Source organism: Electrona antarctica, assembly GCF_951216825.1.
Source record: "Electrona antarctica genome assembly, chromosome: 1".
In the NCBI taxonomy this organism is placed as follows: domain Eukaryota; kingdom Metazoa; phylum Chordata; class Actinopteri; order Myctophiformes; family Myctophidae; genus Electrona; species Electrona antarctica.
In genome coordinates, this window is record NC_136806.1 from 47,422,617 (window position 1) to 47,437,158 (window position 14,542).

General features: G+C 43.2%; 1 protein-coding gene across 3 annotated transcripts in view; it reads left to right on the plus strand.

The window, feature by feature from the left end:
- Positions 1 to 14,542, plus strand: part of pdlim7 (PDZ and LIM domain 7) — a 54,795-nt gene that overhangs the window by 23,254 nt on the left and 16,999 nt on the right. For 2 of the 3 annotated variants that reach the window (XM_079502841.1, XM_079502842.1), the window contains exons 4-5: positions 5,655 to 5,682; positions 7,443 to 7,642. In XM_079502841.1, the coding sequence (XP_079358967.1) occupies positions 5,655 to 5,682; positions 7,443 to 7,642 (228 nt within the window). Of the gene's footprint in view, positions 1 to 5,654; positions 5,683 to 7,442; positions 7,643 to 14,288; positions 14,444 to 14,542 lie in introns of all 3 variants that reach the window. The other variant, XM_079502843.1, reaches the window with a different exon arrangement.

The window sequence follows — 14,542 nt, forward strand, 5'->3', positions numbered from 1 at the left end:
TAAATAGATTGCAAAATGTCCATCGACTCACTCTGCGTTTCATTGGTGGGATGTGGGCAGTTCAGAAATCTGCCTACCAGTGCAGTGACATCATCAATGGTGGATTCCAAGCCAATAGGAACTACAGACTTTCTCTTCCTTGGGAAGTCACTGAAGTCGGCATGCTGAAATTGTTCTTGCATGGGGAAAAAACCCCAAAAAGGCATCTTGAAGAAAAAGTTTGACATCTTTCCAAACTCGCCTAACGATGTCATGTCACTGCTACGGCAGGTTTCTACACTGTACAGAGACACAGACACAGACCCAAGTAGACAGAAAGGTTGCCATCTTATAATGAGCATTAGTGAGTTCCATTTTATATGAAGATTAAATAAAACGGTTAAAGTGGTCCTTTGACCACTTAAGCCCCAGCATCCATGTTCTGGGGGAGCTATGATCGACAGCGCGTCATTTCGTGCCATGCTGCGAGCTTGTACATTTCTTTTTTTTTTAAACCTCTTGAAAGTGTGAGAACTACTGATTTAGAAGAATCTGCCTCAGGTCTTAAGTGGTTAAGTGTGAATTAGTGCTGCACGATTCTTTCTCAAATGTGAATCTCGAATTCTCGAAGAATTGAGATCATGATTCTCACACGATTCTCATTTTTTTTCCCCATGAAAATATTTGTCTTTTAGTCTGTAGTTGCCGAACATTACTACATTAAAAATGTGGCACCTGGATCCAACTACTCTGGCTTTAAACAGACAACAGCAAAGGGCTTAACTTAAAGTCTCTCTTGTAGCAAAAACACAAGAGTAACTGTTGTGATTTAAAAGACGACCATCTATAAGATCTCTAGAAGTCTCCATCTAACCTTGGGATGGTGGGTGAGGATCCGTCTAACCACAGGCGCGGAGAACATGCCAACACAGTATTACACTTGTATTCTGGAGTTTATTACACACACAGAATTATATACAGTAAGAACAGTGGATCTATGACGTCCATAGTACATTATGGAAACTATGATAAGAACAGAATGAGCAGGAACACGCATGCATCTCATATCATATTGCACATACAGTCAGTCCCTCTAATGCAGTGATATACAATCATGTCATGGTTATCAATATGCTTATGCAGATAAATGTTATGTCACTGAGTCAGGCAGCTGAGGCCATGAATTATAACGGTAACTAAAATGAATTGGACAGCCAAACTAGTGCTGCACGATTCTTGCTCAAATTTAGAAATGAGATCGATATCGCATAGGTGTCTGAATCTAAATCGTTTTTCGATTCATTGTGCAGCACTAGTGTGAACTGTGTTAGTATTTGAGGTCATGTCTCATCACGTCTCCTCGGCAGATCCCATCCTAGGGAGGTCATGTCTCATCACGTCTCCTCGGCAGATCCCATCCTAGGGAGTGGTGTGATTGTTTGGATGGATGTATACAGTAGCAGCCCATCAACGGTTACTTGACACCACACATCCACTGCACAGTTCTGTAGCATGTGGTGCTTTCCCTGACTATACAGTAGTTCTCTGCTCTTTGCGGATGCCAGCTTTTGTAAACGGCACACATTCCTCCTCTGTTTGCCCCAGGACCCTCCTTTTTAAATCCCCATCCTCCTCCTCCCTTCAGCCCCCTCCATCCATCCATCTATTCCATCCCTCCCTCCTTTCTTTGTTTTGTTTTTGTATAAAACAACATCCTATTGCCTTTTTTTGTTTTAACACAAGAAAGAAGTACTCCAATGTTTTACTTAAGTAAAAGTAGCAATTTCATAATGCAATTGCAATACCATAATCTATATGCCATAACCATGTCAAATTACTCTGTTACAAGTAAGAGGCCTTTATTCAGAGTAAGTATTGCCATACAAATAGAATGTCACAATTCACAAGTTTTAGACTTTGGGCAGCATCTTTTGAAAATAGCCGTTCTACTAGCTTGTCTATTAAATAACAGAATACTCAAGTAAAGTAAAAGTACAGTGCCTCTAAATTGTACTCAAGTACAGTAGTCGGTTACTTTCCAGTTTCTACTACTGCAAGAGAGTTCATATTATTTGTACCTGTCTTGGACAGCATTGACTGTTTGTCTTGTCTCCCGGTGGAGGACGGCTCTGTAGAGATGAGGTGGAGTGTACATTCTTTTTCTCCTTTTCCGATACCCATAACTTACCGAATACCAATCCGATATCAGTGGGTTGCCTCTCAAAGTGGGGTCCAGGGGTTCCTTGAGGGGGTTCCAAATAGACCCTTACAGGTCTCTAACTCCGAGAGTGTACAAATGGAACCAGTCCATTTGTGCAATCTCAAAGTTATGGGGGTCCTTGAAATTTAAAAGTTTGAGAACCACTGATTTAGGAATGAATAAAAATGTAGTGCAGACACAATTTAATAAAAATAATAATGTAAATAGTACAGTAAGAGTACAAAACAGTAGTGCAACATCAACTGAAGCATTCAAAATACAAAATAATTGTTGACTGTAAATTGCATGTAATATATGACATATCGGAGTGGCATAGACTCAAATACTTGTTAATACCGATACCAGCATTTACTAAACTACTGTACTTAAGTACAATTTTGAGGTATTTGTACTTTACTTGAGTATTTCCTATTTCCAATACTTTACTTATACTCCACTACATCACAGAGGCAATTGTTGTACTTGTACGTTAAGTTACTTTGTAGATTTTGATTATTATCACAAAACATACATTAACCACTTCAGCCATTTGAAAATTTCAGCCATTTGCAAATAGCTGATCTACAAGCTCACTGTGTGAGACGTTACGTCTTGGTCCAAGTGGCACCAGCTCCTGTCCGCATCTCATTGTAAATAGAATATCTAAACGCGTGAATCTTTTTACAATGACGTTATTTTTCAGAAAGGAAGCCATTGAGGGTTAAAATGGGTCTTAATGCTTCCAACTCGAGTAGAATATTCATGTTTTGTAAGTGTCCATGACAAAGAAAATATATGATGTGGAGACAATAAAAACTATTATCATTATTGAAGGTGGTAACAGTCCATTTGCTCAGTACAATATTTCGGGGGCATATTTAGAATGTGTGCAGGCTTGAGTATGTTGAATCTAGTTTGCAATTAATGAGGATTTAGTTGACACATTGAAATAAAATGGAGATAGTATCCAGTGTGGGGCAGACAGCCTGTCACAGACAGATTTGGGAGAGCAGCAGCTTTGTTGTTGCGAGAAAAGTGGTAAAATGAGACTTTCGTGGTTGTTTTCGTCTCAGATTTAGTCCGACGGAGAGTCACAGTATAACTCTATGGGGACACAAAAGCGACACAAAAGCAGGACCCGGAAGTATCTCTGGATGGGGCGCTCACGTCACGGCTAAAATATTGAATAGGTATCGGAACAGCTCTAGCTGTTTTCGGTTCGATGCTGGGTTTTCTCCACGGGAAACGGGCTCAGTAGATAAAAATCAATTTTACTTTTTACAGGACGTTGGAATTGCAAAGCAGTGAAGGGGAAGAGCTCCACCCTCTTCATTTCTAGTCCAAAGGGATACAATAGGTCCATATTTCAACCGTTCCTCAGCCTCCTGACCTGTCTGGGGGGATGTGGTTCAGGCGTGCCGATGATGTATGCGACCTTGAGAAGAATGTCCCGGATCATTTTTTGTGAAATATCTGAGTTCACTGACTGCCGCTTGGAAGCCAAGCACGTATCGGCTAAAATAGTGTGTGTGCGTGTCTGTGTCTCTCTCTCTCTCTCTCTCTCGCACGCGCACACGCACGCACACAAAGTTTCAGTCTCTAGGTCAAACCCAGTCCATAAACCAAGCTAATTTATTCCCAGAGGCTGCGACTTGATCTTACACTTTTCCTTTCTTTTCTCGGCCCATAGTCCAGTTTTAGGCAAGAAACAGGAGAACGAAGAACAAAAGCAGTGGTATCTGTAGCTGCCTGCTGTCATGATGGGAGACACACACACACACACACACACACACACACACACACACACACACACCCAGAGGTCTGACATGAAATCCCAGACTCGAGCCTCAACTTGTCAGAATTTGGGTTAGCACTAAGACAATAGTCTGGTTGGTAGTGCTATGAATGTCAGCCAGTGGCTTTAACTTGTCATGGGGTTTTGTGTGACGTGTGTGACGCACGCCGTGTTTCCTCCACTGCTATCAGCCGGCAGCCTTCTCTCTCTCTCTCTCTCTTCCACTATCTACACAACACTCTGGCATTTTGTCATCCTGTCTGTCTGGAACGCGGCTCTATGAGTGGCTGTCCGGGCCATGACACCAGTGGATTTGGTGTGTGTGTGTGTGTGTGTGTGTGTGTGTGTGTGTGTGTGTGTGTGTGTGTGTGTGTGTGTGTGTGTGTGTGTGTGTGTGTGTGTGTGTGTGTGTGTGTGTGTGTGTGTGTGTGTGTGTGTGTGTGTGTGTGTGTGTGCGTGTGTGCGTGTGTGCGTGTGTGCGTGTGTGCGCGCGTGCGTGTGCGCCTATCCCCGGTGTGACTAAGGAAACAGCCCTGTGATGGTGGCTATGCGTGGAGAACAATTTCCATTTCGACTCTCAGTACCAGTGAACCGGGGTTCCTCTGTTTTGCGTTAAAAGTGAATCATAATTCTTTGAATGTGCGGTGGTCTCTCCTGCATTGCATCAGTCTGCTGGGACCCCACTGAGTAAGGTGATCTGTGTGGGATTGGATTGTTAGATATGTACAACATGGGTGCACTTTGTACTATGTTTAGCATGATGAGCCCATCTGCTTTGAGTTTGGCCAAGGTAGTTTGGCGCCGACACTGGGGTGGAAGATTGATTATGATGATATCGTTACTGTCAGGCGGAAACCTCATATCTCCATATTTCAACTTTTTGTTTCTCTACTGCGAAAGTAGCCGATCAGATGCAAGGTTGTGAGCTTCTAAATCGGCTATTTGTTTTTTTTTTTGTTTTAAGTGAAAGTGGTTATAACTTATAAGTGTGCCTATGAGGTTTATAAATATTGAACCAATACAAGGTATTAAAAAGAGATGGTGACTAAACAAAGGCTAAACTTACATCATTTAGATATCATAGATAGATAGCATATTATGTAGACATAGCACTCTAGTGTAGACTCGTAGTTTCATTGTACAGGCCAAATATTCCTTGACTTGAACATCTACTTGCTTATGATCCTTGATGACTATTTATATGTATTTGATGTATTGCCATCTGTTGTTCTTGCTTACTGTAAGTGTAAATCGCTCTGGATTATGCCTAAATTGTCCATTGGATCCATTGGAACGTGGGTTATTTTTTTCGTTTTCTGAAAAGGCGTACAAGGTTTCCACCCGACAGCCATGATGTGGTGTTTGTAATGCCTCCACGGACCAAAAGTTATCATAGAGAAACAAACTATCCAGAAGGGTCGTTTACATTTCCAAGGCAAATTAGAAGCAGATGTAAAAAAATACTGCATGCTCTCTCCCTTATTCAAACTAAGTGGTTGACAGCTCACTTGAATTCAAACAACCAATATTGTGACTGTCGTGATCAAAGTTGTTTGTCTTTGGGTTTATTTCTGCTGCCTTGTTTTTGTTTAAATACCAGTTGAACAAAGCATCATTCATTGTAAGTTGATGTTCTGACCACCTTCCCCCCCCCCCCCCCCCCCCCCCTTTTCTTTGCAGAGCTTTCCATGCGGGCGGAGAACAGAAGGTAAGGATGGTATTTGCTTGAAAAATGAGACGCTCACCACATGAATGAGACGAGAGATGAGGGATGCTTTGGCAATGCAATGCTCAACAGGTCCTCTCGGTTCCTTTAGAGTGCAGGTTCTCAAACCGTGTGTTTGTTGAGGCACCCCGGTGTGCCGTCTTGGAATTTTGTGAGAAACACACATCAGTATTGCTGTATATACAAATGTGCAAAAGGTTATTTTTAATATATACTATGTCCTATTTATTCAACATTTCCATAATGTCACACAAATGAATAAAACGAGAAGCAAACATGGCACACCTACAAGCTTACAACGCGTGGTGATGCAACTTGCTGTGAGTTTATAGATCTATTTTTACTGTGAACACCTTGCGTTGAGATTTTGACTCGCCCATCGCTGTACATAAAGTAAAAAGAATATATAAATAATAATAATAAAACATATGTATATGGACCGTAGATGAACTGTTTTCTACCTGGTAACGCAGCTTGTGGGTGAAAGCGGGATACTTTGCACCTCGGCGAGCCTGTTCCCCCGCGGTCAGCCCTCAGACTGCGCTGACGGATGATGCAATTTGAAACTGTCTTTAAGCTGGGCTCCCACAGAGAGGCCTCCACAATAGGTTATGTCACCTTGCATCACTTCTCAAACTATCTCGCAGGGTCCCTTTTAAAGCGAGCATTACCAAAGCATCCGTCAGCTAGAAAGGTGATGGTCTTCTTTGCTAGCAGGAATGAATATGGCGTTACTTTAACAAGTGGAGTGTTGCTTTTGAACGTTCCTGATATATCCTTTGATGCTTTCTTTGCACAATCCCCGCTTCAAGTCTAATGGCTCTGTATTTAGCATTGATGAATGAATCAAAAGTTTATTTCGATCTTTTTCAGTGAGACATTACAAGAATCAATTTTCTTTTAACGTGATCGAAAAGGTACTGGCCTGTTGGAATATTCTTTAATACCTGAATAGGCAGTTGCCAACATGTGGGCTGTGAGGATATTGCAAGTTGCGCCCAAATAATTGGTATAATTTAAAATAAACTTGCTCTGAAAATGCAGGCGGCCCACCCATCTGACCACGTGTTAAGTTATGTTTAGTGGGCCCTTGATCCAGAAAAGATTGTTAAGCACTGGAATACTGCATTGGGAGTCATTTACTGCCATGTGCTGGCACACAGCACGTCCACAAGGTGGCATAGTTTTGCATCTGTCCTCAGTCCTTCATGTTGTGTGCATAGCGTTCAATAAAGGATAACCCTTTCGGAAGGAGCGTGTCATTTAAATGTAACCACTTCAAACTTCTTCTCAACGCCGAGTGCTTTTTTTTTTTTTTTTTGCCACCAGCGGAATCGGATCATATTCTGGACAACCAGCCGCTGGCTGACATCCAAAGCAAATATTTGTCAGACAATGGGGTTGTGTGTTCACACCTCTTAAGCACTGCCTTCATGTGCAGGGCAGGGGAAGAAAAGTCAGCCGGCTGTGACAACAGAACAGCCTGGCCTGGTCTGGTCTGGCAGAGTAATGAGACCTTGTTGTGGTGGACAATGATTCCATGTTACTGTGGGAGAGGATGATGATGACCATGACCATGATGATGTCTCAACTGAAAAGCCTGGGATTGTGCAACAGCAGAAAAGAAATGTTTGCCGTGTCTGAAACACCGTAACTGCATGATGTGTGCTGTGCTGTGCTCTCTCTCTCTCTCTCTCTCTCTCTCTCTCTCTCTCTCTCTCTCTCTCTAACCCCCCCTGTAGGATTCGCTTGCCGCGGCTTCCGTGCAGCCAAAGTACTCCTTTGCCCCCAGCACGGCCATTAACAAGATGGCGAGGCCGTTTGCGGCGGCAGGGGGGGGAGGCGGCGGCGGCAGCGTCATAAAACCTGTGGCCTACTCCCCCAAACTTAACACGCACCGTTCACAGAGCCCCGCCGCTGGCATACTGCAGCCTCACAACGGGTAGGTCAATGGTTGTGGTAGTGGGGGTCCGGGCAGGGGACCCCAGGGGTCCTTGAGAGGGTCCCAGGGTAGTGGGGGTCCGGGCAGGGGACCCCAGGGGTCCTTGAGAGGTTCCCAGTGTAGTGGGGGTCTGGGTAGGGGACCCCAGGGGTCCTTGAGAGGGTCCCAGGGGCTGACTGGGTCCGGGCAGGGGACCCCAGGGGTCCTTGAGAGGGTCCCAGGGGCTGACTGGGTCCGGGCAGGGGACCCCAGGGGTCCTTGAGAGGGTCCCAGGGTAGTGGGGGTCCGGGTAGGGGATCCCAGGGGTCCTTGAGAGGGTCCCAGGGGCTGACTGACATTTCGGAACGGTACAACTCTCCCACTGGATCAGAAGGAGAAGGCGTGCTCGACTCAGGGGGAGTCTTGAGGAAATAGTCTCTTACAATGTAGCTGGGTGCAGATTCTTGAAGATATACAGAGAAAGGAATATCCGCACTCACTTGAGTAGTTTCGGCCGAAACGTCTGTTTCGGCGTCTGTTCATAAGAAAGTTCATAAGAAAAGAAACTACTCAAGTGAGTGCGGATATTCCTTTCTCTGATATTTAGGAAGCTAATAGACATTTACGAGTGTGCAAATGGAATGGTTCCATTTGCACTCTCATAATTATGAAGTTTTGAGAACCACTGGGCATAGGTGAACACACTGAACAGGGCTGTGTCACCTTGGCACAAACGAGGATTAATTGTCATACAAATGATTGTGATTAACGATTCTATTTGGGAACGTATAAATCAACATGACATTTCTGTTCAGCCTTTTAAGCTTTGTAATCAAAAATTGCACCGGGCCGATATGACAAATAACTTAAGTTTGACCGCCAGGATTAATTAATCTATTTATTGCGTATTGCCAAGGTTTTTCCCCTTTCAACCCTTATTTTGAAGAGCCAAATATCCGTATCCGTGTTATGTTGACATAATGGTGTGTGTGTGGTGTCTTGAGCGGTTGTTGTTCTCTCGCTGGGTGCAGAAAAAACCCGACCGCGAGTATCACAGCGCCTGCTGTCGGCCGTTGAAAAACCTTGTTTTCACCAGAAACGACAAAACGACACGATTTGGAGATACAGGCCATTGAAAGCAGCACATAGAGTGCAAGTGGATGTGCGTGCATCTTCAAAATGTCACACTGTTACACTTTACACTGGGATGCTAACGAGAGACGGCTATCGATGCCATCCGATCAAAACATGGATTAAAGAATATAAAGTTTCACGCTGTTGGCGGGCTGCCAGACAAAGGTTAATCTACGCTTTCTACGCTTCTGGCGGGCTCCGTATGAAATGAAATGACTGACAATGGCAGTGGTGCCAATCATGAAAATAATAGATAATGTACGCCAAAAGAGGCCATGCATATAATACATTTCTACTTATTTGTATTTTATTAAAGTATTTTAACGCACCGAAAAAACTAACTTTTAGCTTATATATAGGCTATTACCGTGATTTTGTGAGTATCTCAAATATGATTATGATTAAAGGTTATGTAATAATAGTGACAGGCTTCTAGGAGGTGAACAGAAAGACTTTGCAGATCTATCTAGTTAGGATTTAGAAGCCATTCGTAGAATCCAACCTCATTTGGTGTCCTCTCTTACCGCTCTGTCAGAGAGAGACAGATGAGCAGAATTAAGTTGACGGTTCAAATCGTAAAACAGCATCTCGTGGCCCATTTAGAGCCTATCACTTTCCACTATGATGTCATTATTCCTCCCTCAACATTCCACATGCTTTGCGGTCGGAAAAAAGGAAATCTTCCTGACTTCTGAAAAACCTGAGGGTTTATTTGGGTTAATTTATTTCCACTTGATTTAGCAGATAGTTTGGTTTGAAAGCCGTTCCTCCCGTTGCCACCTGTTTTCTTTTTTTTTTCTTTTTTTGCAACACGAGACAAATGTCACAAGCAATTTTTTATAACACAAAATCGTCAACTTGGTTTTTACAGTTGACAGGCAGGAATATATAAACATTTTACAAGGGTTCGCTGTGCAGGTCCAAATGCATTTGTCATGTCATCTGGCAGCATGACATTAAAACGGTCTTTCTTAAGAGGTCTCCTTGAAATGGACCCAATGGTATTTGAGTGTGCAGCACTCCTGTAGGAGGGCAGGGGGGAGTGAATGTGTGATCTAAACATTTTCAAAAACAAATTGACACATCTTGAACAATTTGAGTACTTTCAGTCGTACTTGATGCAAACACTTTGAATGCTTTTGAATACATGACTTTGACTTACAACGATCCACTTCTACTCAGTGGTGTAAAGTAACTAAGTACATTTAATCAAGTACTATACTTGAGTAACATTTTGAGGTACTTTTACTTTACTTGAGTATTTCCAATTTCCTGTACTTTTACTTCTACTCCACTACATCTCAGATCCAAATATTGTGCTTTTTTACTCTGAAAACTGTACTGGTCACTACTTACTTTGTCGATTGAATATTTTTTAATAAAGAAAGTACTCATTATGTAGAATCTACATAATGAGTACTTTTATTTTTGGTACTTTAATTACATTTTGATGCCAATACTTTCATACTTTTACTCAAGTACATTTTGAATTCCACACTTTGACTTGTAACTGAGTATTTCTATATTGCAGTATTGACACTTCTACTCCAGTAAAACGTCAGAGTACTTCTTCCTCCGCTGCCTAGGGTGGGGTGTTGGGTTAAGTTTAACTTTTTGGCTCTGGATGGATGTTGTCTGTTGCCGTTTTTAGAAAGCTCCCATAAAATCTGCTTACCGTGGCGGTGCCGTGTTACTGAGCAGCCTTTTCTTTAGAGAGATCGAGGCCTCACAGTGTTCACAGAAGTGTTCACAGTCTGGTCCACTGGACGTATTCCTCCTGCCATCTTTGAAACCAACAGCCCCCCAATGGTAGGTCTGTCTGTCTCAGTCCGACGATATATCGGACTGAGATTATTACCGATAATAATTTTAGCCGATCTGTACCAAGTTTATTACAAGAAAATGTAATAAAAATGGATCGGATCTACAAGCTCACGACACGTTGTGAGCTTGTAGAGTGGCTGTTTTTTTATATATATAAAAAAAAACTTGATCGGTATGTCTGGGACTCTCCAAAATCGGGATTAGAATTAGACCCAAACATCTGTCGAGACATGTCTAGTCAGCTAACAGGCTTTTTTGCATAACATGTGTGTTGGCACAGCGCTGTCCCGGCATACAGTATGTTTGTGCTTGTTGTACCGAAACAGGTTTGGCTAGACGGTATTTGCACAGAGCTTATATACATGCTTTTTTTTACCGCGGTGACATTCGGCATTATTGACAGGGTGTGTTGTAGAACACACAGGGAAACTGTTTGAATTGCTAGCATGGAAATGAGCCTTGATTCCTTTGACAAATGCCAGCGCTGTTGACAGACGTGGGAGTACGGTTTGTTCAACATGAGCGAGAGGAGCAGGGTGGCAGGCTGCGAGGTTTCTGCGCTGATCCCGCTCAATCATTTCAGGTCGGGGTGACACCAGATACTGTTTTCCCGCCTCCATTAGCGCATATTATGTGCATACATGCTAAAAATAGGTGATTGACACCTTTTTCCATTACCAGCAGACGAGCATGCCTTTCTGGTTTGTTTGTTTTTCCGTCATGTTTCGACGTCACAAACGTGCCGGAAAAAGGGGCGAAAATCTGCTATTCTGTCCGGGCGTCAAGTTTTTTTGTAGTGGGAAAGAAACGGGAGAGAAAGCGGCATGGAGGCCGGTGACAATGTTCCGTTGTTCCGTTAGTTATTGCATGTTGTTCCCGTCTGTTTACGCTCTTCCAGCATCCTGAACTTCAGCGTGCGTCATCATAGCATAGTGCAGTGAATGTGCGTGTCCGCCCAGGTGTCATGTTCCCATAGCCGCTGATCGGAGGTGGAACTGACAACATCATCTGTGACTTGCAGATTTGTCCCCAGAATGAATGCCAAGTGTGACCTTTTTACCTCTGAAGACAGCATTCAGGTGTTGTTTTTATCCAGTAGGAGAGGGACTGTAGTCTAGACTAGAGCATTCTTAGGTCATTATGATGCTCACAAATAATTGCAAATCGGCTGTTTTCACTATCAGTCGTACAAGAAGTTTGTGTGTGTGTGTGTGTGTGTGTGTGTGTGTGTGTGTGTGTGTGTGTGTGTGTGTGTGTGTGTGTGTGTGTGTGTGTGTGTGTGTGTGTGTGTGTGTGTGTGTGGTGTGGTGTGGTGTGGTGTGGTGTGGTGTGGTATGTGTGTGCGCAGGAAGAATTTCGGTTCTAGAGAAATATAATGCATTTTGCAATACCCACAATGCCATGCTCCCTCCCTCCCTCGGATAACGGGCCTAGCTGTCTTCTTTTGTCACTTATACTGCATGTCGGGTGCATCCTACGCCGTGCTTTCTCTGCTGCTGTCGTGCACGGATCTGTTCCTACGCCATCATGCTTTCCTCTTGCTGTTTTGCACGGACGGGAGCCTGTCATATTCTCTTCTTGTGTTTAGTGTGCTCTGCCCACGCTGACCCTCTCTCCCTTTCACTCTCTGTTCTTCTGTTCTGCAGATGGAACCTCTCGACAAGTCAGTACAACTCCTTTTACCTTTCCTGCTCTTTTACCTTCACACCGCACTGCACCGCACACAAATAATGTCACGTTTTATTAATTCTCATATAGCGCTTCCATCCACAATTAGAAATGCATTCTTTGTTTTCTTTTCTTTCTAATAAGTAAAGCCCCGATGGCTTTTCAGTGCTTTGTAAAATAAATCTGTTCTATTATTTGAGTGCCTGCGGGCAAAGCTGAACTATTTAATAATTATATGTTTTTTCTCCAAACAAAAATCAAAGATAATTCTTTTTAGTCTTTGATTTAGCTTTTGCCTTCCTCTTCTCTTCTCCTCTGCATGTGCTCTTGTACATCCTACAGGGGTGAAGCCAATTACTATGAAGAAGCTTACCACAACAAGTAAGACCCACGCAGCTGCATGCCAGGCCAGTGCTCCTCAAAGTGGGCTCCCCTCCGGAGACCCCAGTAAAGAGATTAGTTAGCATCTATTATCAGTTTAACAACTTTAGCCCTATTTTATACTTCCAAAATAGATAGAAGCTCACAACATGTCGCATCGTGGCACGTTGTGAGGTTGCAGACCTGAAAGCAGACCTTTGTTCTGAAACATTTCAACACCACCAATCAGACTTCTCTTATGGGAGTCTCTGGCATAAACCTTTTCAGATGGGGGGGGGGGCCCAGCGGCCAAATGCATATCAAATGCATTCCTTGGCATGATAAATGTTGGAGAGCAACTGGTGTATTGGGTTATCCGGGCCATGATATCGTTGATGTGGGGTGGAAACCTCATATGTCCCAAATGTCGCATTTTGTGCTTATTCGGCTATTCTTCCGGTAGATCATATGCCTGAAGGTCTATTGACCGAAACGCTGCCTAAATAAAGTGTTACTTATTGTGTAGACGGTCTGTGGATCATTGTATTGTATTCTAAAGGTCTGATCCCTGCCTGTGCACCTGTCTCTGAGCTGATTAGGTGTCCATAACACCTGCTAGGAACAAAAGGTTAACATATGGCGATAAGAGGTTTCTGCCCGACAGCAACGATATATATATACTGTATAACTGTATTTGTTGTCATGGGTTAGATAGGCTAACCAACTTGTCATTAGCAAACATTTATCGTTGCCGTCGGGCAGAAACCTCATCTCCATATTTTAACATTTTGTGTGGGTGGTTTTTGTGTGTTTTTTTTTGTAAATGAATACCATACTTGATCATACTAGTGAAGTGTCACACAAAAGCATCAAACATAGCAGATCTGCAAGCGTTTTGAGCATATAGATATGCTACTTTTGCAATTTCTTTGAAACAGTTTAGGACATATGAGGTTTCCACACGACAGACGAAATGCATGTTTTTAGGTAACTACTCAAGTGTGATGCTATTGGAGACATTTGTAACCCTAAGCTGTTTATAAAATGATGCTAAAGGAGAACTAAAGCCTAGGCATGCTGTGAGTTTGCTGCCACCTAAAGGTAAAAAAGGTAACTCATCTAAAGGTTAAATCTTGGATGAGCTCAGTACACTGTGACGTAAGCATCACAGCTGCTGCTGATGCAATGATAATGGGTGTGTTAGCTTCAGGTGTGCCAATGTGAGCCGTAAGTAAATGCTATTGCTCATTGTTGGCACGGCAAATTCTAACAAACCCACCTTTAATTGTGTAAACTGCAGCTGCTGCACTGCAGTGTGGCAGTAAATGTGGTCTAGGGTTTAGTGCCCCTTTTAATATAATATAATTATATAATACATTTATTCATTCATTCATATAATAAATAATACATATATTTAGCTCCTGAAGTACTTTTTCCCAAAGCAACAACAGCTGCCATAGTTAATCTTATGTGTGTTCGTCCGCAAGAAGCCCATGTCAAGTCCTAGTAATGATCCTCCATTAGTGCAAACGGCGTGTGATGTGACCGTTCATTAGTGTACTCTGTTAATTAGTCTACATGACCCACACATGTTGGGCCGTGGTTGGCCTCTTTGAAGTCACCTGATCAGCTCGTAGCTTGTAGTTGAACGGGGGTGTGTGTGTGTTTGTACGACGCGCAGGCACGGCCTGAGAGCGGACAACGTGCCCATGTTCATCCCCAACGATCGCAGCAAGAAGAGGCTGATTGAGGACACTCAGGACTGGCAACCTCGCACCGGTACCACCCAGTCTCGCTCCTTCCGTATGCTGGCCCAACTCACAGGCACCGACTACAGTAAGTTAGGGCCCTCTCCTGGAATGTAGGGAGAGAGAGAGAGAGAAGCCAGATACATGTATAAATAGGGAGAGAGTGAGAGGGTGGCAAGAGAAGGGG